The sequence below is a fragment of the Acanthisitta chloris genome, unplaced genomic scaffold (genome assembly GCF_000695815.1).
Source record: "Acanthisitta chloris isolate BGI_N310 unplaced genomic scaffold, ASM69581v1 scaffold8660, whole genome shotgun sequence".
NCBI lineage: Eukaryota > Metazoa > Chordata > Aves > Passeriformes > Acanthisittidae > Acanthisitta > Acanthisitta chloris.
The window spans coordinates 146,853-170,812 of record NW_008653359.1 but is presented as its reverse complement, the minus strand read 5'-3'; the positions used below and the strand labels follow the sequence as shown (position 1 = coordinate 170,812).

The window sequence follows — 23,960 nt, the reverse complement described above, 5'->3', positions numbered from 1 at the left end:
GTTTAGAGGAGATAAATTCTTTTTTTCATGGAATCTCTGTCAGGGAATTTGCTTTTTTGGGTTTACTTTTTTGGGGTTTCGCTGCAGTTTTGTAAATGACGAACTATAACTCGAGGCAACAGAGCAGTAAATGCTTTCACTGAATTTTTCCTCCCCCAGTGTTTTTTATAGTTTGCCTAACAAAGAACTGAAAAAATAATTAAAATACTTGTGTAAATAAAAGTGTGAAAAGTAATACTTAAAGTATTTGATTAACATTTGGGGTTGAAGTTATTTATTTTTATTTTTTTCTGTTGCCAAAACACATTGTTCCTGGTGACATTGCTCATCCAAACAATGCATTTGATATTAATGTATAATGTAATTTATTAAGGAGCATATTTAAATTAGTGTTTATATGAATTCCTTAAAGGTATGTCTACAGTGATTAAAGTGTAATTTTTTTCAAATAAAAATGAGAATCTTCTGACAGAATCCAGTTTGAAGATACATAAAGACTCTGGACAGATATTACTAAAGCTAAAAGGATTGTAATTTTCATCTTAGTTATTTGTACAGGGACTGGCATCATGTCTGAATGCATATGCATGCACATCACTGTGTGCTATATGAGACTAAGAGGCAAAGAAAGGTGTGAGGGCACTCATTATCCATTCTGTCTTTTAATTCTTACAGGAAGAGCCATATGTTATGTTCAAGAAGTCTGACAAACCCTTGTATGGAAATGATCGATTTGAAGGTTATTGCATTGACCTCCTCAGGGAGCTGTCTACTATCCTTGGATTTTCCTATGAGATTAGATTGGTGGAGGATGGAAAATATGGAGCCCAAGAAGATGCTAGCGGCCAGTGGAATGGAATGGTTCGTGAGCTAATTGATCATGTAAGTTACCTTTTAGAAGCTATCTATGATCCATTTAGATTTCAATTCTGTCTATACAAATTGCAAAACTTCTGTGATAATGCCATTTGAATACAACTGGTTTGCAAATGCAAATGTTTAAAAAAGTAGTGCAAATAGATTCATGTCCATGATTTCTATAGTACAGAATTTGTTTGTTAAATGAAGCCTCTCTGTTTTCCCTATGAGTAGTGTTTATTTTGGCCAAACTGGTTTAGCTCTTCCGTGGTACTTGTCTAAGTTAAAATACAGAATAAATAGTACTCAGAATTTATTCCTGAAAACAAATATATGGGAGTTTTTTGTAGCAAAACATATGTTCTTACTAATCAATAGGAGTCAGACCTCCTCTTCTGATAGTGGTTCTGAGATTTTGGCTAGAAGAAATTTGTGTATGTAGTGTAAACACACTCGTTACTTGATATTCATCTTTCTGAAATTTTAACAATAAAGTGCAAGGTGTAAGACAAAAATATCAACATATACTGAAGAAGCAAAGTAACATCAAAACTGATACCATTATAATTACCTGTAGATGAGAAAGGGAAGAATTATTTCATGTCCTTCCATGCATGCTTTCTCAATTGGTCATACCAGTAGGAATCAATCACTTAAAAACATTTTGGTCAATTTAAAAATTATGTCATTGTCGTTCTTAGCATTTATTTGGGTGAATTGTTTGATAGCATTTTCTCTATAGACATGTGGTCAAAGACCTAGAGAAAACATATTCTACACATCACGTTATTTAAAATGTGAAGAAGAGGATAGTATTTTATAGTTAATTCAAGTGAAACCTCCAAATGATGACAGAAACTGCATGAATAGCTTGAAGAAAGTATTCACTAATCTCGTTTCAATTTGCTTTAAGATTTCAGCAGATGGGCAGGATATGTGCTAATCAAAATATTCCTATTTACTGGGAGGGTTGTTATCTTTGTGCTTTTCTAGTAAATGATACCCTGGTATTGGTGTTGCAACAGATGTTGATTATTCCTGACTTCACACTTGAAAGAAGAATATGTGGGAGTATTATAGTTATATCAGCTTTAAATGTGTGTATGTATTATACCTAGTGCACCTAAGTAGACAGCAAACAGATATTTAGCTAGACTCTCTGTTCTTCTCTATACATGTGCATTTTTCACATGCATAAATGCATAAGACTTTTTAACTATTAGATTTGATGGTTGCTAGGTAATAGCATCATCTGGAACTAATTTTCCATGATTGAGGGTGATATTGTGGAAGTATTTATTTAGAAGCAAAGAAAATTCATTTTTATATGCTTTTATTGTTCAGTCCTAAAGGAGTCTTAAGAAAGCACTAGTATGACCTCCTAAGCTTTTCACTAATATAATTTTGAAAAAAAAATACTTTTGAACAGGTTTCAGCAGTAAAGTTTTCACTAATATAATTTTGAAAAAAAAAAAACTTTTGAACAGGTTTCAGCAGTAAAGCGTGTGGAACAGTAGCTTTTCCCATCCTTTTCTCTTGACAACACAAATGAAACATATGTTCTTTTATTTCCTATAGAAAACATATATCTAAATGTAGATTAATTTTTTTTTGCCTTTTGAAGTGATGTTTAAATAGGAAGCAAAAATGTTTAGAGGCTGTGTTAGTACATCACGGAAGACGTAGTCTCACTTTTACTAACCTCTCTCATTTTCTCCATTATTAAAATTTTCCTTTAAGTTTGTCTCAGGTTTTGACTGTAAAATCAAAATAGATTTTGCAATCTATTTGAACACATGCAATTTATTTATGCATTTGTGCCAACAACATGCATGTTGTTGGTACATTTTATTAGCAATTAACTCTTCAGACTGGAGAACTGATGAACAAGAATTTAAAGAACTGCAGATAGACAGCTATCACACTTGATGTTTCCATATGGTTAGTACTTCACATGGCTCTCTAGCTTAGCTTTTCAGTCTTTCTTCCCCTTAGAGTATATTTTTAAAGTGTCAAAAATATTTTCTTTGCTATAAAGTGTTTTGATAAACTCGATGACTAAATTTTTTGAAGCTAATATGGTTCCATCTACATTTTCAAGCTTGAGTTTCCAATTAAAATAGACTATAGAATAAACACAACTCTTAAAGTTGCTGTAGTATGTACATCTATTGAAAAATATTTTTAGAAATTATATTATTTTTCTATGTTTGTCATATTTCAACTGTTAGTTAAGGACAGAAAGAAAGGTTGATATGCTGTAGTATATATCTTTGCAAGGGTAATATTTTCAATCCAAGAATAGATGAAATGGATAATTTTGGTATATCATGCATATAGAAAGGAAGATGAACAATTCCTATAAAGATTAAAAGTATCAAATAACATCTAGAATTTAAATAAACCGTTTAAATCCATTCTTTGTCACTTTACATAATTGCTTGGACTTGAAAGTCTAAGTAGAAAAAAATAATGCTATCTGAGCTGAGCTTGGCATATCATGTCAGTCTCAGGCTTGAAATTTTATACTGTGACCAGATACTGAAGCCTTTCCATCAGGTTTTGTTTGTTTTCATTCTCCTTTCCCATAGTTTATTCATGTTTCTTTCTTTGACTATTTTACTCAGAGCTCACATACACACTTTGATATTATTCTCCAAACAATTAGCAGTTTCCTTTTGAATAAATGATAAATACTGAAAATGAAAAATTAGTTCATTGATTCCTTTCCCTGGACAACTGTCTAATAATGAGTTCTTGTTGGAAAAGACAGTGGTGTCTAGAGCTGAAAATGTAAGAGTAATATTCACTAGGACAGCAAATATAGATGAAATTTCTCTATGAATAAATTGGATTTCTCCATTTAAGCTGTCTGATTTCTTTGTCACAGTTTTTCATTCAGTATTTTACCCTCTTCTCAGGTTGATCCAAGATATGAGTGTTAGATGTTTGGGGGAGGGGGAGCTATATTCCAGGCATCTCCATCCTTTTTGGATGCATTCTTTATAAAAAAGTGTTCTTTAAACTTAATTGCTGTCTTTAGTTCAAGAAATTTATTCAAGAAGAGATTTATTGACTTGGCTTTGAACAGAATCATAAATTGTGGAGATTTCAGGTTGCTTTGTAGTGCTAAGTTGTCATGGCACTGTATTATATTGCATGAGATATAAAGTTTGAGCATGTAAATTATGCTCTGATAAAGGTAGCAGATACAGGTAGAAAGAAAATATACAATTTTGCTTTTTTTATCTGTTAGCCATTCTACTTTACAGAATCAAAATTAGTTTAAAACATTCTTCTAGTTGGGTTCTAAAACAGGAAAAAATTGCTATTTTATACTTTGACAGAGCTATAAATGAAAAATCCACTGGGAAGTAATTTGTTATTATATATACCCCATTAAAAATAACCTTTTTTTTTTTTTTTGGCTCTTTGAATGATTTTCTAAAGCACAAAGCTTATGCATTACAAATAGGCTTTAAGGCTTGCAGATCTTTTATGATTCATAAATAATTACAGAAAAGGTCCAATTTTTAGATCATGATTGCTCTTTTATTCTATATGTGGATGTAATTGGAACTTTTCTTTGTATCTGAGAAGAGTAGGATTTTCAGCTTGGATGAATTTTATGCAGTTGAACAATTGGAAAGCACTACTTAATTTGAGGTAACTTTAGATATAGGATTTTTTCACTTCAGTATCTTTTGAATTTACTGCTATGAAAAAATATATAGAATGCTGCATCACCTTCTCTTTCTGTATTTCTCATAATGACTATGTATTTTCTGCAAGACTCCCTAGATTTTTGCTACAGGCTGCTGTGCTGGTTGTCATCACCAGGTTCAAATTATAAGAATGTTTTCCAGGGCAACCTAGTTAGTAAAACAGAGGCAGAATATCAGTAATAACTTCAGAAATGTGTTTTAGCTTTTCTTACCTGAATTTGGAAAATTCAGGGCTTGGCTATAGAGGTTTATTTCTCTTTCTTTGAGGCCAGTATTTATGAGTGTAGGCTGTGATCCTTTCAAAATGCTATAGATATCATAATTTAAACACAGACATCAACTGAGCAAACATTAAAAACAAGAGGTTGTCAATATGAGATGAGTGGAGATTCAGAAACAAAGAAAATTCTCCAGAGAATACATTTGTCGTATGACAACATTTGAGTGCACTGCTGATAACTTAAACTGATGTTGGTAGAAACATAGTAAACTAGTTTGTATTCCAAGATCTTACTTGGGATATGTGAAAAAGATTTGAGACTCTCTTACTTGGGATATGTGAAAAAGATTTCAAACTGTTTAGGCCAGAAGTTTAAAACATTCTCCTATACAAGTCTCTTAAAATATTTATTCCAGTCTCATTAAGAGCTACAAAGTTATCAATTTAAATCTAGATATGGTTATTTCTCCTTCTTTAACATATAAATCCTTCACAGTGTAGATTATGTGATCACATAATGATATATCAGAAAATAAAAAAACAGATAGAAATATATCACAATGAAGAAGTGATTCTAACTCATGTTTTTGTGTTTTACCTTTTTTTTCCCCCCTGGCCTATCTTTCGTCATCTAAACCTGAACTCAGACTTACCTTAATGTTCATCTTAGTTATCTTACTGTCCAATTCAGTCCAATATACCTAATACACCAGAAGTTCTGGTGGGACTCCAACCCACTACCACACCTCTGTTTCTGATGGGACACAATCCCATGCTTGTGCCTTGGGAGCTCATTACTGACTGATGAGAGAGATAAAGACAAAGTGCAGAATTAAAAAGGATTTTTTCTTAAGCAAAGTGCATGCAGTGATCCAGTCTGATGTTTGGGCACCATGATATTGAGGAAGGCAGTGTTTATAAACCCTGTGTCTTAAGAGGTAGGATAATCAGTTAGCAGTGTTTGTATGGTGTGCACTTATCCCATGGGACACCCATTTGTGCCTCTCCTGTGCAGATGATGGATGGTGTATGCTAATCTTCATTGTTCTAAACCTGTGTAGGCAGAGTCATTTTGTACTGGATTCTGGTCAGTTGTTCTGAGAACCTTGATTTCATCACTAGGCCCAGATGACAATACTTTTCCATTATCTGAGTTTGAGCAGATCTTTCTTTGTGATCTGCTAATGTTGGTTCTTAACACTTCACATTTGCGTTTTTGAAATGAACATGGAATGTGTTCAGGACTCCTTCAGAGGAAGGATTTAAAGGTCTAGAAGTAAGGCTAAAGGAAAACATCTTTTGGAAATGATGACATTTTAGGTAAAATATCACCAAATATATTATATTACAGGGGAATATTTTAATGTTACATCCTTAACACACTGAAGAAAGCTCAGTACTCAAGATATAGTAATATATACTAAATCCTGAGCACTGGCAAACCACTCAGTGGGTTTTAGTTTGTAAGTGTATCAACAAGAGTAAGACAAATACTCAGCTCAGCAGAAGCTCTAACATTTTTCCTATCTTCAAATGGTTTTCTCCTTCAGAATACATAAATCTATCTTGATTTTGGAGTTCCCAAGTGTTCTTTGCTCATAAATTTCATTACAAAATGTCTTGTTCATCTCTAAAGCTTTCATGCTCTTTATAATAATTACTCTTTCCTTGTATGAGTTTGCATGGGGAACATTGAGCAGTTTTGCATTACAAAAGTGGAACTTAAATTATCATCGAATACATTATGTATAGTACTTACAGAGGTGTCTAAGCTCCTTGTAAGTACAAAATTTAGACAACATTTTTGACAAAATATGTGAGACTTGGTTAAATTTTTTTCAAACCTTAGGTCTAAGCAAGCATCTGCAACTGAATCTAAGCTGTCATATGATGAAAACTGCAATCATGCTAAACTTTTTCTATGAACTCTTGCACTTTGTGAAGATGATATTTGAGGGGTAATATTCCATAAACAACATAGTGTTTTAGCAAGTCTGCAGTTCAGCTATAGTTGTTGTTTGAACCTGCAACTCTGGTGAATATAGATAGATGGTAAGCTAAATGACTACTGATTGCCACTGACCTTTTTTTTAATGTTGTTTTTCTACTATCTCAGCATTCTGTTTTATTTTTGTCTACACGCTTTAAAAAAATAAAAAGGACATAATTTGCTTTTTTCTCTGCACTCTCTGTATATAAAAGAGAACACTGCTGTTGTATTTCAGTTTCCTTATCTGTTTGCATTTTCATCTCTTTTTATGTTTTGTTTATGATTTATCTCTTTAGCCATTTGAAAGCCATCTGTTCTGAGTGCATTTTTATTTTTTGGTATTCATGTATTTACCTTGCAGATTAAGTACTACTGTGCTATACTGAAGTTCACTTCTCAGAATTTCCAGTAATCGTTATTAGTTGCATTTGATAAGTTATATTGGCAGTTTTCCAGCACGACTGTTTTTTTTTAAACAAAGCTATCAATTTGCATTGTTTAACATTTAAAAATAGTATTCCAACTCCTTCCTGTTATTCTGTGTCACAAAATAGCATCTATGATTCTCTAATTGTTAAGTGCCTGTAACATACCTTGCATCTGTATGTTTACTGTTTCAAATGTTCATATTGTCTTTTAGTTGTTACTGTTTGCATGGGTTTTTTTCCTCATTAGAATAGCATTTCACTTCTGTGTGAATCTGTCCTGGGTTCTATAGGATAATTTATGATAATAATTTATAATATGCTAGAAAATATCACTTGTGCTTTTTGTACTTTATAGTCTAACTGCTAATTCATTAATCCACAGCTTCAAGTGCTCTGACCTTTTATTTCCAATGTAATTTGTCCAAGCTGAATAAGCAGCAATGGGTCCCTGACACAGAACTAGCCAGGGTTTGCTGCTTGACACTCTGTTTTTCACTTAAAGCAAAGTATATATATTCAGAGACTCACAGGACCTCTCTGCAAATGTCTTCCATGTTTGAGTTATCAATGTGGTTCACTCAAATATACCATACCATTCATCTTCAGTTCATTTTTTTGTTTGTTTGCTTGCTTTAAGGTGAAAGAACAAAGAGCTGATCTTCTATATGACCACAGAATTTCATTAGCAACTACAGTTGTACTACTATTTCAAACCAACAGCCAAACATTGATCTCTATACTCACAAGATGACAATTTTCATGGCTACTTTGTCATTCTCTCATAAAGACTGTGTATGATACTCAGTAGAAAAATGTGCCAACAAATCCTAACTCAGCAAATATTATGCAGAAAATAGTCTTCAGATAGAGATGCATAAAGCATTGAAAAATCCAGGGAAATGAAAAAAAACTCAGTCATCTAATATGCTGAATAAATTCTAAGCCAGAAGTTTAAGCTAAGTGTGCAAAATGTAGGTATCAATTCAGTGAGGAACATCTATGTGCATATATGAATTCCTATCAAATTGCAGGCAAGCGATGTGTTGCTGATTTCAAGTCCAGGACAGACTGTAGATATAGTTTGCAGTAAAACAGCAGTTGAGCAGTTTGTTTGCCAAAGAGCAAGGAAAGTCCAGAGAGTTTGCATTCAGTAAAGGAAAGCCCAGCAATATTTCTAATATTAGAGTAAGGCATAGAGAATACTAAAATATACACTTTTTCTTGAGAGTCATAAATGTTGATTCATGGTATTTTAAGCTGATCATGTCTTATGTTTCCCAAAGAAACTGGAAAAAAAAATTTAATTTTGTTCTCAGTTGACACCAGAAGTGTCAAGACACTTTGACAGTAGGGTCTTCTAAGTGCCCTGAGATGTGAGTTTTCTTCTGGAGATCTGTACTCAGGAGGCAGTTTATTTGCAATTTCTTTACACTGAGTAAGTGGATATTGCTTTCACCTTTGTTGATCATCAGTATGCCTAAGTAATATTTTTTTACTCTTAGAGTGTTATGGACATGCCTAGTTAATGCACTTGGTTCTAAAAATTATTAGGTCTGAGTTACAGAGAAAAACTGTACAGTGAATAATTGGAATTAATTCTCACTGCACTGCCAGTCAAGTGAATCATAGCCCATCAAGGCAGTGGCATGAAGTTTTTCAAATGAGACTCTAAACGATAACTCTTCAGCTCAAGCATCATCTATGCTTACAGCAATAATTAGGAACTGATTGGATCCAGGGCTAAGGCTGTATTCATAAAAGTATTACACTTTTCATATCCTCCTACATTTATCTGATCTTTCAGTTTGGTTGCTAGAATGATAGTGAGGAACAGCAGAAAATAACATGGGGATTGTTGTTTCTATGTATATGTCTGTTGAAATCAAATACATGTGAAAATTAGAATTCTCTAACAGCAGAGTTAATTTCCATTGGGAGTTACCCCTTTTATTAGGTAAAATCATGTGTCGACATTTTAAAGCTGTCTCTTGTTTAGAAAAATTCAATCGTTGGGGTTGGTCCCATTTAGTAGGAATTAAGTTACCTGGAGAAAATTGATGAAAAAGCTTCTCTTTTCAAATATGCACTTTTCCTCCAAGGAGGTGATTTGCAGTTTTTTTCATGTAAAATCTTTGGCAAGTTATTTTTAGAGCTTATCATGAATCTGTTCATTCAATATGTTTCCACAATAGCTATTCTTCAGTGTACAGTACTTGATCACTGCAAAGGCAAAAACAAAAGAAAGTTGCAAAGCTCAGTGCTGCAATTTGTATTTTAGTCACCTGCAAAAAACTTCAACTTATCTTAAAGTGAACATTGTAGGAAGGTAGGGAAGCAAGACAGTGGAAATCTGGAGTATTTAAACTTTCATTTAAAGCTCAGTGCTGCAATTTGTATTTTAATCACCTCCAAAAAACTTCAGCTTATCTCAAAGTGAACATTGAAGGAAGGCAGGGAAGCAAGACAGTGGAAACCTGGAGTATATAAACTTTCATTGAAACAGCATGTTAGTGAAACAATTTCAGGATGTGCTTACAGGAGATGTGTCCCTGGCAATACTGTCCAAAACACGATGTTAGCCATACTGTTAGGGAAACTCAAAGGTATAAAGTCTGATCTGTTATTATTAGAGCATCAGAAAGCTAATTCAGTTGTTTAAGAAAATGATGCAAAATTCAAATAGAGTTAAAAAGAAACAGCTAGTTCAGGCTTACTTAAGTCCAAAATACATAAAATGAAACTGATTGTTTGTTGGGAAGAAAATCAAGTCACTTTGTCATAAAACCTTGAAATTGATGTGCTCAGGCATTTTGATCTTGCTATTTCCTGACCTCTGAGGGTCTGATTAGCAGTAAGATGTGGTAACTTCCAAAGATCAGTAACTTCACTTTCTGAAGCAAATACATATATACACATGGACATATGCATGCCAACGACTGCATATAGGGTGCTTGTAAAGAATGAATGTATATTTTTATGTGAATGTGTGGGACATGATACTCATAAGGTGCCAGTAGAAACAGTGTAGATACCTGTTTTAGTTTTTTTTTTTTCCCCCACTATATGCCACTGAGAAGGTTGTGGCTCCATCTTCATTACTTCCCCTTCCCCTTCAGTTATTAGTATTCATTCATCGGATCTCTCTGAGCCTTCTCTTCTCCAAGCTAACCACTCACAGCTCTCTCAAGTCTCTCCTCATATGGGAGGCACTCTAACCACTTAATCATCTCCATAGCCCTTTGTTGTATTCATTCCATCATGTCCCTGTTTTGCCAATGGCAGGGAACCTTCCACTAGACCAGGTTACTCAGAGCCCCATCCAACCTCGCCTTTAACACCTCCAGGGATAAGGCATCCACAACTTCTCTAGGCAACCTGTTCCAATTCCTCACCACCCTTACTGTAATGAATTTCTTCCTAATATCTAACCTAAAACTTCCCTCCTTCAGCTTAAGGCCTTCCTCTTTGTCCTATCACTACATACCCTTGTAAAAAGTCCCTTTCCAACCCTTTAGCTACTGGAAGGCTGTTGTAAGATGTCCCCAAAGCCTTCTCTTCTCCAGGCTGAACAGCCCCAACTTTCTCAACCTGTCTTTACAGGAGGGGTGCTCTAGCCCTATGATCAACTTAGTGGCTCTCCTCTGGACTCTTTCCAAGAGGTCCAAGTCTCTTTTGTGTAGGGGGCCCCAGAGGTGGATGCATTACTCCTGCTAGGGTCTCACAAGAACAAAGTAGAGGGGGAGAATCACCTCACTCAACCTGCAAGTCACACTTCATTTGATGCAGCCCAGGATGTGGTTGGCCTTCTGGGCTGCAAGAGCACATTGCTGGGCCACATTGAGCTTTTGACCCTAACCCACCAATACCCCTGAGTCCTCACCAGGGCTAGTCTTGATCCATTCTCTGCCCAGTCTTTACTCATGCTTTGGATTTCCCTGAGCCAGGTGCAGGACCTTACACTTGACCTTGTTGTACTTCATGAACTTCATAAGGTTAACATAGATAATGTACCACAACCAGCTATCCACTTTCTAATTGGGCTGGAATTTGTCTACATCCGCCTGTCATGCTGATCAATGTTTTTTCTTGTTATGTTGTGTGTTCTTATTCATTATGTAATTGCATCCCTCAGATCATCCGTGTTTCTAAAATGAATCAAAACTTCACATAAACCAAGAAATAAATTATAGCAGTAATGACATTTAAAAATGTTTCATAGATTTCATTTTACAAATATCAGAAACATTTTAACTCAACTACTGCAGATTTCATCCTCAGGATTTGCATTTTATTTTCATTAAAGCTGGTTGTTAATAAGTTAATCCCAGTATATTCAGTATTTAAATAATGCCTGCAGCTTGGACAAGCATTATTGAATTTAAATAAATGTAGCAAGTTTTTCAAATGAGCTAGCTTACATGTACCCTAGGCAGAACAGAACTAAATTAGGACCTAGTGCATAAAAATACTGCTAACATTTTCCTTCCCTAGACTTGTGACAATATTTTTGAATAATATAAGCTGTACTATATTAGCCAGTTTTTACAATTATGAGACATGTTAACCATGGGGTCCTTGTCTATGGCAAATTGAATGTGAGTCAACAGTATGCCCTGGCAGCCAGGAGGGACAACTCTGTCCTGGGGTGCATCAGGGAAGGCATTGCCAACCATTGAGGAAGGTGATTGTCCCACTCTACTCTGCGCTGGTCTGCCCTCACTCCAAGTATTGTGTGCAGTTTTGGGCACCACAATATAAGAAAGATATTAAGTTATTGGAGAGTGTCCAAAGGAGGCAATGAATATGGTGAAGGGTCTTGAGGGGAAGCCACATGAGGAGTGGCTGAGGTCCCTTGGTCGGTTCAACCTGGAGAAGAGGAGACTGAGGGGAGACCTCATCACTGGATACAACTTCCTCACAAAAGGAGGTGGAAGGGCAGGCATTGACCTGTTCTCTCTGGCAACCAGTGACAGGACCCAAGGGAATGGTCAGAAATTGCATCAGTGGAGGATGTTTAGGGTGGATATTAGAAAATGATTCTTCACTCGGAGGGTGGTTGGGCATTGGAACAGCTCCCCAGGGAAGTTGTCATAACACCAAGCTTGACATAATTCAAGAGGTGTTTGGACAATGCTCTCAGGCACATGGAGTCATTCTCAGGGATGTCCTGTGCAGGGACAAGAGTTGGACTAGCTGATCCTCAAGGGTCCCTAGGTCTGATTATTCTGTGATTCTGTGATATAGGGTTTTGAGAATATAAACAATATAACACTGCTTCTCTTTTTAATTTTGTATTTGATGGAGTTGTCTAAAAATTATATTGTTTATAATAATGATCAACTTTACTTCAAGTCTAAGATATTGGAATCTAATGATTAACTGAGAACTGCAGTGTGTGGATTCTTTTAAAAATAAAGTTTAATCTTATGATCCCTGCATCAAAATGCAGCTGAGGGGATGAGTGCACAGGAGGTCAATACTGTCTATATTAATAGTTTTATTCCTTTAATTAATTAAGCTGATGAAATGATAGATTACAAAAAGTTGTCAATTAAGAATTGTTAATCAATAAGAGCTGGTGTATGCTGCAGCAATCTACTTCCATACAAATGATATGCAAAAAATGGTATTAATCATTTCAACTCCCTTGTAAAAAATTGCACATGACAAAGTGATCCAGAAGAGTGGGAGTAAGTCAATTTGACACAAGTCAAACTTCATTGCATGATGAAGTGAATTCACTGAAACAATTTGATAAAACCCCATCTATTTGAGAACCGAATTTATGTCAAATTGAAAAAGTGTAGGATATTTTTTTTATCCTGAGTGCAGTAAGTGCAAGTCTAGGTGACACAGCTGGGGAGCAACTGGAAAAAACCCAAGACATCCAGAGACTTGCAGTAAATCTGGAAATTATAATGACAAAAATGCTAGCTACAAACAAGGAAACAGTGTTACCTCTGTACTTGGTTTCAGGAAGCTGTGCTGAAGCATGATGCCTAATATCTTTCATGTTTAGCAACCCTCTCTAGTACAAAAATACATCATTAGAACAGAACAAAACAGCATACAACAACAAAGAAGAATTGCAACATTTTAACATAAGTACTCTTGTAATATTTTTCTCTCAATAGGGGAGTTTTCTGAGCTCTGAGCCACAACATCTACGCTGTTTTGTAAACAGTTTAATTGACAGTTTGCTCTTTCTGTTGGTATGTGAATCTTGCCCTTCTAACCATTAGAAGAGCCCTTTGTGCAAAATTCCTGGAGTGAAGTGATAAAAACTAATTCTGAGATTTTTTTATTGTTGAAACTTATAACACCCATTTTCCTGCTAAGTATGGTCTATGGGATCTTACATACGATTTGTGTGACTGTTGTTTTGATCAAAGTTGGTGTAAAATACTTTAGTGAAATGGTGATCTGTAAATCAACAGAGAAACTTTGTGACTATACTCATGTTTGGGCTATTCAGCTGTTAAACCTAACCCATGCTGGTTTAGCCAAATGAGAATTCACTAGAATAACCCTGAATAAGAGGAAATATTGTCAATTAACTAATTTTATAGTTCAGTACTAACATTTTTCCTTTATTAAACTTTCAGAGAACCATGCCAAAAGTCAGTTCTAGGCACTGCTTCGTTGATTTAAAGATATGTTTTATCCTATTAAAAAGCCACTCTAAGAAGGATTCCAACCATTTTTTGTCTAGTTGAATTCATATAGAAAGTTGTTTCTGTAGTGGAGATCAGGAAATTTTCTCTGTGAAGCCTCGAGCTTTTTTGGTGATTTTTTTTGGGTTCTGGTTTGGTTTGGTTTGGTTTTCTGTGTTGTTTTTGTTGTTGTTGTTGTTGTTTTGCTGGGGTTTTGTGTGTGTGGGTGTTTGTTCCTATTGGTTGGTTTTTGTGTTTTAAGATCTGGATCTCTAGGGAAATGATGTTATTGGTTACCAGACCAGGATCTTTGTCTAAAGACTGGAGATTTTGTAGGTGAAAGAATTCTTAGTTACCAGAGCTGTTCAGGACTTTGTGAAGAAAAGAATTAGTCATGCTGACATAAGTACGTCTATAGAAGTGAAGCAGCTGTCTAATATTTCTGAGTGTTTGTAAAATGAATCTGACTAAACCACATGTCTTTCAGTAACTTTTTGTTGCTGAACAGTAAATACTGAGAAGTAGCTCAGCAGTTAGAAACAAATGTTTTACGTGACCCAGTATCAATTGAAATTGTCATCATATATCACTTTCTTATGTTAAAGTACTCTATTATGTTCATAAAGTAACAACTTGCAATGTTTCATCTATATGTGATATTGTTAGCAATTAATTTTAGATTATACGAGCCAGGATCCCACAAGTAACAAGGCATACCATCTGAATTCAGCTGTCAAATCTGGATTTATTTTGGATTTTGTGGCATGTTATTCACATTTGGCAAAATAATAATTTCTAGTAGCAGTTTTCCGGGACCTGTGAGGAGATTATCAAGAATTTGCATCTGGGCTTTTCACAGAGGTGCCTGGCAGGAAGACAAAAGGCAACAAGCATAAATTGAAAACCTCTGGGGGTGGAAATTAGTTAACCTCTGTAAGCAGCCTGCTCCACTGCTTGTCTGTAGAAAACCTTTCACTATGTGGATAGACAAGCAGTGGATCAGCTTATTCAGAAAGGTTATGTAGTCACCATCCTTATAAGTCTTCAACACTGAGTAAAGCCCAGAGCAACGTAGTCTGATCATGTAGATGCTTTGAACAGAGACTGCACTAGAGACCTCCTGATGTCTCTGCCCACCTGAATTGTATTATGATCCTATGAGATGTAGTGGAAAAACAGTTTTCATCAAAGTAAGGTAACTGGCTAGTAAAAATAAAAATAACACTAAAGCCCCCCCAGAAGTCCTAGTGGTTTCAAAGAAAATGAAGATTTTGTGTCAAGACCAAAAACTTCTCACAGGGAGTAAAATTTTCTGTAATGCCTGTTGAGGAATACATCTGGTGCAGAAGACTCCCTTTGCAAGCTGCAGTATGAGATGCAGATTGAGCTGTGGGTGGGAGCCTGAGAGAAGAGGCCATGAACTGCCAACCCTTTGCATAACAAAGCACACAAAGATGGGTGGTGCAGGCAGGTGACCAGACACCTAGAGACAGGGCTGGAGCAGAGGACTCAGGAGGAAGAGCAAGACTTGTGTATGCTTGGACTTTGGGGGTATAAAAGCCATGGGGTTCCTTGCTTGGGGGTCCTCATTGGATGAATCAGCTTGAGCTGTTCTTCTGTTACTGTGCTGTGAAAAAATGGCTTTATGGAACTAGACATCTGAGAGTCTGCTATGGGAAACAGAGGTTGGGGAACCAGGAAGGAAACCTGGCCTGACAGTGTGAGTATAAGCTGTGTAGGGAGTCAAGCAGAACTCTCATCAACTCATTAGAGTTGCCCACTGCAAAGGGGCTTCGGTCCAGCAGTTAAAGTGTCTTGTGTTGGGAGTGTGACTGCCAGAGAGTCTCGTGAATGGTCAGACTGGGAAGTTTTCTTAACATGTAGCAGCATGAACATGGCAGTTAGGGTAGAGTGCAAGCTTATAGGCAAACTACAGATCCTAGTTTTTCAGTGCAGTGGCAGGGAAGTGCACTTCTGTGAACAGGAATAATGCATAACCTCTCTGTGCATTAAGAGCCTGTTAGATGTGTTTAAAGAATTGAAGCTGGGCTTTAGCACTCCTCTTTTTATCTTGGGGATGCATTTTCTCCAAAGGGAATGTAACTGAAATTCAGGTCTCAGGTTAACAATCCCAAAAATTCGAGGTGGCTGAAGAAGTTTACCTATAGATTTAGGGTCTTAGGCTGAAGAGATAGAGTGGATTAAACAGAAGCCTTATGATTTTTTCTTTTAAAAAAGTAGATTCTTTTATTTTTAAGAATAATTACAAGCAGTAAGTTGCTGCCTGTATAGAATTAAAATTACTAAACTGTGTTTTTGGTGTGTGTGTGTACTTTTTGTGTATATTAAACAATTACAATATGATTGTACTGACTGTATAAACAACTAGGGATCAATAGTGTATGACTCCCCTTGCATTTTTCATATAAATATTCATGGTTCCTAAGTCAATGCATAATATTAGCAGCAAAAATTCTTACCAGAAGGCTCCATTTACATAGGCTAAAAAACTCATTTATTATGGCTGAGTATTCTGTAGCTATACAGTCTAATTAAAAATAACCATTAGCCATTTTATGGTTTTTTTTGCCTAGATTGTATTTAAATTCTTCATTCCTTTGAATAAAATAGGTGAGACAAAAGCTTTTCAGAAAACTATCTTCAAAAGAAATTTCAATCAGTGGTTTTCCTTTCCCAATATTATTAGTAGAAGCTATGAAATGCTTTCAAAATTCCATTTGCCCCCAACTTAATGTGATTGTTTCTCTCACTTATATTTTATAGAGTTAATTTTCACAGACAAAACATCAATATCTGCAAATACCTACTTGCTATACATGCTATGGCCGTGTGCCACTCTACATTTACATGCAGATTTCTTGCTGAAGTTATTTGTAGCTGCATGCATAGATTACATTCAGTATAATTTTAAAATTTGTCTTCTTAGAAGTTATGTGCCAAATTTCATCCCTGTACAAACGAAAAAATGTCCTCCCTTTTTTTCTTTAAATATTACTTGATGTAAGAGAGTCAGTCAACAAAGTGCTTGGAAGTAAGATGTAAATGAAGCAAGGGAGGACAATTTTAGCATGCCTTAGGTGCTTCTGTGGCAGAAATAAATCATGAATACCTTGAGTTGTTTGTTGGTGGATGAACATCCTGCAACTGCAAATGGCAGCAAGACAGGAAAGCTTTATATGGCTGTGAAGAGAGTATGTACAGTCCTCAAGTGGCACAAAAAGAAGGGAAGATTCAACAATTTGTGCTTACAAAGTTCTGCAGTAATGTAAAAAAGTTGACTGTACTGAGAATGGTTATGCTAGGACAGTGTAAAATCATTACCCTTGAAGATAAAAAGATGGAAGATCAAGTAGTCCTGAGAATGTACTCTTAAAAGTAATGCTCAAAATATGTGATGCACTTTGAGAAAGCAGGTGTACACAACTGTCAGTGGCTTAGTTGACTTTGTAAAGTGTCCTGTAGAGTATTACAAATTCTGTTTTGTCTTAGACATTCTCTTCTTTGCTATAAAACCTCTCTGAAAAAATGTCAAAATGGATGCAGAATGTGAGTGCCACTGTACAGTTTATCATGGCATATCTGTGAATGGTTGAGTGAATGCAGGATTGTGATTTCCTCACACTTCACATACTTTTAGAATTTAGTGAGAGAAATGTTTTTCTCCAGTCTCTGCCCTCTACTGTTGGCATTATGTTGTGAATGAGGGGTTAGGCCTCTTAAAGAATCACCTTCAACTGTATTGACAAAATGCAGGTTTTAATATGAACTTTCTGAAAGTGTGACTTTAACAGAGTTCAATGGTAAGGTTCATTCTATTACTTACTACATAGACAATACATACACAGGGAAATCAGATTGAAATCAATTTAGAATGATTTACACAGAGATTGGGGATGAAAAAGGGTAAGGACGCAAGGGATATCGACACAAAAGATAAAACTGCAAAAGTGTTTAGCTGCACTAATCAATGACTAATTTCATATCTATAAAGTGATTCAACATGATTTTCTACAATTGTAACAGTGGCATAATTATAGATTTGTGATAACAGCATTCATAATCAATTCATACACTTGCTCACAGGCAGAGATGTATACATCTATATCTGTGTGTGTAAAGGTACCTAACAAAAATTCCCCTTTGGTTCAGCAAAACATGTCAAATCCCTGAGCGTTTCTCAACAGGCATGGGTTGCACCTCAAGGAGTATGAACGTGTGTGGGGTATCAGCCTAGGGCCTTGTTGTCAGTGACAGTCTTTCAAATATTGCAGCTTTAAGGGTTTGTGAATACCAGAGGCATCCCACTCATGCAGCCTGCTTCAGTCCAGGAAAGCTCAAAGGGACTCTCTTGCGAGAACTATTTCTAGGGATTATGAGATAATTGCTTATAGTCATCAGTAAATTTCTGTCCGGGCCACGAACAAAGTTGGTAAGTACTGCTACAGTGGTACTGCCTCACTTGAGCTATGATTCAGGTAACCAATCTGGTAAGGCAAACAAGGACAACTTTGTCATTTTTCACCACCTTGGTCAGGTAGCTGTTATGGTCAGGATTGTTCCCACGTGTGTCATGCAACAGCTCCTGGTACTGTCAAGGAATGCTTCACTGCCCAACTGATATGGCCATGGGACACTTCACCCCTCAACCAGTTTGGTCAAGGCTTATCAGGGGCTCCTGAGTTCACAAAGCATGCATAAGGGCAATTATCAGGGGCTCCTGAGTTCACAAAGCTTGTATAAGGGCAGCGTGGAATGGGACAGGAAAGGATGCACAATTACACATTTTTGTCTGCAGTGCAGTCCTTCAGCACATAGTATAGCTCCACAACTCTTCCATTTTGCTCAGGAATGTGCCTTATGTTGGAAAGTATTTGTCAGACTTACTTGTTTCTAGTTGCTATTGTAAACTTTAGTTGGCACAGAATTTTTCTCTGTAGCAACAAGCTTATCCTCACCAGCCTATGGATTCTGTCATAAAAAGGCTTTCATCTCAAGTACTTTAAAATCAAGAATAAGTTCTATTTAGGATTGTGCTTTCAAATAGATAAATCTTTTTTCCCTTTAAAGAATAGAAATACAAATACATCCACTCTAAAAAATGGAATCATAGATCATGGCCAAGTGAGACAAATATGCTTTGTAGTAGAACTTATCAGAAAGCCATTTTAGGTTGTACTAATTTGTTAATGTTGTTAAATGTGGATAGATAAAATCCTGGTTTTACACTATTCCCCTCTAATTCATCTTGAGAAATAAACTAAAGAGAATTCTCTTCCTTGTACTTCTTCATTCTAGAAGAGCATAGGAGGCACTGGTACTGCACTTCTGGAAACTTGGCCCCTAATTTCTCTGATTTTCAAGTAGTGATGTTTTTGGAATGAAACAATTTCCAAGAGAATTGAGTATTTTGGAGATAACATATATTAGCAAATGTACTTACATATGGCAGTATTAAATTTTTGTGTTAGTCATTCTAGCAGCTTTTTTTCCTCAGTTAGTAAAATCTCTGGATTTTCTTTTTGTTATATGCTTAATATTTCATCTTATAGTGATATACTAATTTGAGAGCATTGAAACAGGTTAGTAAAGCTCTGAAGAGAACTTTGAGATGCCAAGTTATGCACAGAAATTTTACATCTGTGCCTTTCAGGTTGGGATATCTGATTGTCCTGTTCTGTCATATGAGACATGCATTGTTTCTTCTAATTTTATCTGCAATTTAGCTCCACTACAGATAATTACAACCTATATTCACTTCTATATGGATTTGTTTTCATCTTATGACCAAGGGTTGGATTTCCTATAGGATTTCCTAAACGGAATTATTTGCTCTATTAATATTAGAAGACTAAAATTCACATCTGCCTTCCAAATGATCTATTTTCTCTGTCTTTGGGCAGCTGCATCTTCTGATACTTTCTCGTGAGTTGACTTCAGACTCTTAATGTTTGCTAGTTGCCTCACAAACTGATAGCCTGAGTTGGGTTTTGCAAACTTCTACCTGTTAACTTTGTAATTCAAATTAGTTTTAGTTTCCTGTTTACTTTCTGCATCAGCTGGAAGATCATCAATAATATGCAATCAGTAAAAAGTCATCCACTGTGGAATAAAGCCTTGCTGGTTTGATTAATACCTATAAGTTTTGAATACCAATGGAAATGAAGGGCATGTAATTTTTTTGACCAGTAAACCCTTACCAAATTAAATGAATAGTGCTAAGAGAGTTACACTTTATAACTTACTGCAGTAGATGTAGTTATCTAAACTCTCATAACAACAAGAGACTATAGGAGAACTTTGTGGAAGGTGAGGCAACAAAAATAAAGGGAACATTGAAATGCTACAACACTGTGTGGGATTTTGAGTGTTCTACAATATGCACAGTACCAACTGAGTGAAACATAAATAAATGTATGAATTTATATTATTTTATTGGGAATAAAATACTTGCATTTTGGTTTAGAACAGGCATTCTGAAAATGGTGTTATTCACCTTTGTGTTACTCGGATATATTACTTGGGTAACAGTATTCTGTGGTAGCTATACCATTTCTCTCATTACATAGCTATATTTGCATATTGTTTATAGGGAATTCTTAGTTTACAGTTTGCCAAGTCTTGTACTGTGTAGTTTCTTGCTCTGAACTTACCTCTTTTATATGTGCCCATGCACATCCACAAACACACATGTACAGGAGTGTTTCAAGAGCTGTTGGCAGAGATTAAGAAGCAGATGCTGTAGACTTCTTGTCACTATGTTTTCCATTGAGTTTTGATTAAAAGAATAGTATAGACCATTTACTAATCCCCTATGACTTATTGCCATAATAACCAGAACTGACTGTAAATTGACAAAATACATCCTATTGTTTGATTTTATTTTAAATGCTCCAATTGATTAACAGCTATCTATGACTTTCATAGTGATTTCCTCAAAATAAAAGGACAGTTATACTTAGAAATTATTCCCTTAGCAACCTTTCTTGTACATCACTTTCTGTTTTAAGATGCTTTTCACTTTGTACCAATTCTTTCATGCTAAAATATGGGGAAGTGTCTCATGGCCCTTTCCCTGCAATTGTACTTTCTGTTATGCTTTTCACTTTGTACCAATTCTTTTATGCTAAAATATGAGGAAGTGTCTCAAGGCCCTTTCCCTGCAATTGCACAAGCATATTCACATCTGCTTCACAAATATATTAGCTTGTAACGAGCTCAGTGAAAGACTGACAAAGAGAAGACTTCTATTGATATGTACACTTTAAATAGTTTTAAAAGATGTGATAATGGATATGCTTTTCACTTTGTACCAATTCTTTTATGCTAAAATATGAGGAAGTGTCTCAAGGCCCTTTCCCTGCAATTGCACAAGCATATTCACATCTGCTTCACAAATATATTAGCTTGTAACGAGCTCAGTGAAAGACTGACAAAGAGAAGACTTCTATTGATATGTACACTTTAAATAGTTTTAAAAGATGTGATAATGGATGTTCATGTTTTCTGCAAGATGCAATATTTGTCTTCACTTCTATCCTTGCAATAGTGCTTTTAATTTTCCCTAAATGCTGCTATGTCAGTTTAGCAAAAAGGGAAGTAGAATAAATCTGTTTCCTTACTTGTAGGGAGAATAGAGCTTTAAATTTCTGGCCACCTAGTAAAAGAACAAACCTCCTCCGTGTAAAGTTTGCATTTTGCATAATCTGATTGTCTGCTTCAGCTTGTTTCTTCTGACTTATGGACTGTTTCTGTTTTTGTATTTCTGTTAACAGAAAGCTGACCTTGCAGTTGCACCATTGGCAATTACCTATGTTCGAGAGAAGGTCATCGACTTTTCCAAGCCCTTTATGACTCTTGGAATAAGTATTTTGTACCGCAAGCCCAATGGTACAAACCCGGGCGTCTTCTCCTTCCTGAATCCTCTCTCCCCTGATATCTGGATGTATATTCTGCTGGCTTACTTGGGTGTCAGTTGTGTGCTCTTTGTCATAGCCAGGTAACATGTCAACTTTTGTGATTTTTTTGGCAATTGTTACCATCTTTTTCTTACTAATAATTGTCAAAAGTCACAAAAATTTTCTTACTTTCATACTCTTATATTTAAAATTAATGATGTACAGAAGAATAATTAATGATGAGGGTTCTCACTATTAATATTCTCCACTGCCATACTAAGTCTCCAGTTTGTTATGTCACTAGGCCTTGAGTATGCTAGCCAGATTTCTTCTTTTATTTACAGATTTAGAGACACTAGAAAGTTCTTGAAATACCTTTTCCCAATTAGTCCATGTTTAGAAAAACAGGGTTGACACATTTTATTTTGTTAGCCTGATTTAATTTCATACTACAGTGCTTAATCTCAAATTGAGTACTTAGCTGCCCATGTTAATTCTAGAGGTCCAAATTGTTCCTCTACCTGTTACAAAACTGTTTGCTTCATGTAGATTAGTATTTTAGGAGTGGAGTAGCAATATTTATTTTTCCAATTGTATGCTAGGTAAAACCTCAGAGATACCTCACAGAATTTCAAGTCTCAGAGTGGAATGTATTTGGAATCTTAGTTGAGCTTTTGGAATTGAGGAACACAGTATATTAATTGTTAAATTATAAATTGCTTTGATATATAGGGCTCACTTTTTATCAGTTTTCTTCAACACAGACAAGAAGAAAAGCATCTTTTGTCAAAAATGCCCAATATATATACATCTTCCCTGTTAACTAATTAGGGCTGAATCCAGATGCTCACAAAAATATAGTCTTGCATATTGTAACTTTGCCTTTTGCTGTGATAGCAAAAGGAAAAAAAATCAGAACAGTAAATCAGTGATTCCCAGGTTTATAAATGTAATGTCTTTTGCAGAGTCCTCCTAGTTGTCACCTGTAATTTTTTTTTTTAATCAAAGGCATATAAACTAGATTGGCTTTTATCTCTTTAATAAGATGGAGCCTTTTTTGTTTGAGTTGATAATGCAATCTCACTTCAGCCCTGAGATTACTGATTTCATTTTGTGGTACATAGTAGAGTCTTCATATTTTTCCCTTTCTATTGTGTTGTAGTTAGTATCAGGATTCTTCATCTGTCTTTGATAGTCTCTGTTGTATTTTGGAAAAGTTGTATCATTCTTCTACTAGGGAGAAGCAATATTTTTAGAAACCAGTTTAAAAGTAATTTAGCACCAGTACATGAATTACATGAGATATTGAAGTAATATAGATAACACTGAAACATATTGTGTAATGAATAACTTTGCTGTGTACTTTCTTTAAAAGTGTGCTTTACAGAGCCAGACTTATGTTGAAAGTTTCTTGAAAGAACAGTAGACTTTAGTACACTCATTTCAGAGTACACTCATTTCAGAGGTGTACACTCATTTCAGAGGTGTTCCAGCGATACAGATAGTTCTGAAAGCAGAGCTGAGCATAAATCACAACTGTTACCTTGTGAAATGCCTCATGTGAAATATTTATGTGTATGTCCAAAAGTTTTAACCCTACTGTTATCACTGAAGGACGTTTTCATCATGATGCACATTGCTTTTGACAGGCAGCTCCCACTAATGTTAGTAGGAGTTGTATGGCTGAGTTCCTACTTATGCTTTGAAAATGTGTCTTGGCATATTTTGTAGGAAAGATACATTTTCTTAAAGTTTTTTTTTTTTTTAATTAAGCTATTCAGTCACTTGAGCTCACTAGCAGAACTGGAAAGAATGCTTATTTTTATACAGAAGCACTAGATAGTAGGCCAATACTGCTGAATTTTTTTTTGCTTGTCTGTTTCTGTGAACAGCACCATAAATTCCTTATGTAATTGGAGGCATTTTCTTCATTGTAAAGCAATATGAAATATGTTTTATACTGAACAAAGATTTTTTTTTCGCACAGTTGTAGAAGATACCTTTTTACACTTAAATTTATATCAGCCTTCAGGTCTAGAGATTTTCAATAATTCTTAGCTTGTACAATCAAATATTGATAACACATTTAGAGGTAAAATATATAGGATTATGTAAGACGATCTATAGATTTTATTCCTAATGCAGAATGACTTAATAGTATGTGATAGCA

The 23,960-nt window shown here is 35.4% G+C and overlaps 1 protein-coding gene across 1 annotated transcript in view; it reads left to right on the top strand.

The window, feature by feature from the left end:
• Window positions 1-675: 675 nt before the first annotated feature.
• LOC103807919 (glutamate receptor ionotropic, kainate 2) overlaps window positions 676-23,960 on the top strand; it is a gene marked incomplete at its 5' end in the record, with an annotated part of 147,340 nt that continues 124,055 nt past the window's right edge. The window contains 2 exons of the mRNA XM_009080674.1: window positions 676-882; window positions 21,668-21,891. Coding sequence (XP_009078922.1) covers window positions 676-882; window positions 21,668-21,891 — 431 coding nt within the window. The remainder of the gene's footprint in view (window positions 883-21,667; window positions 21,892-23,960) is intronic.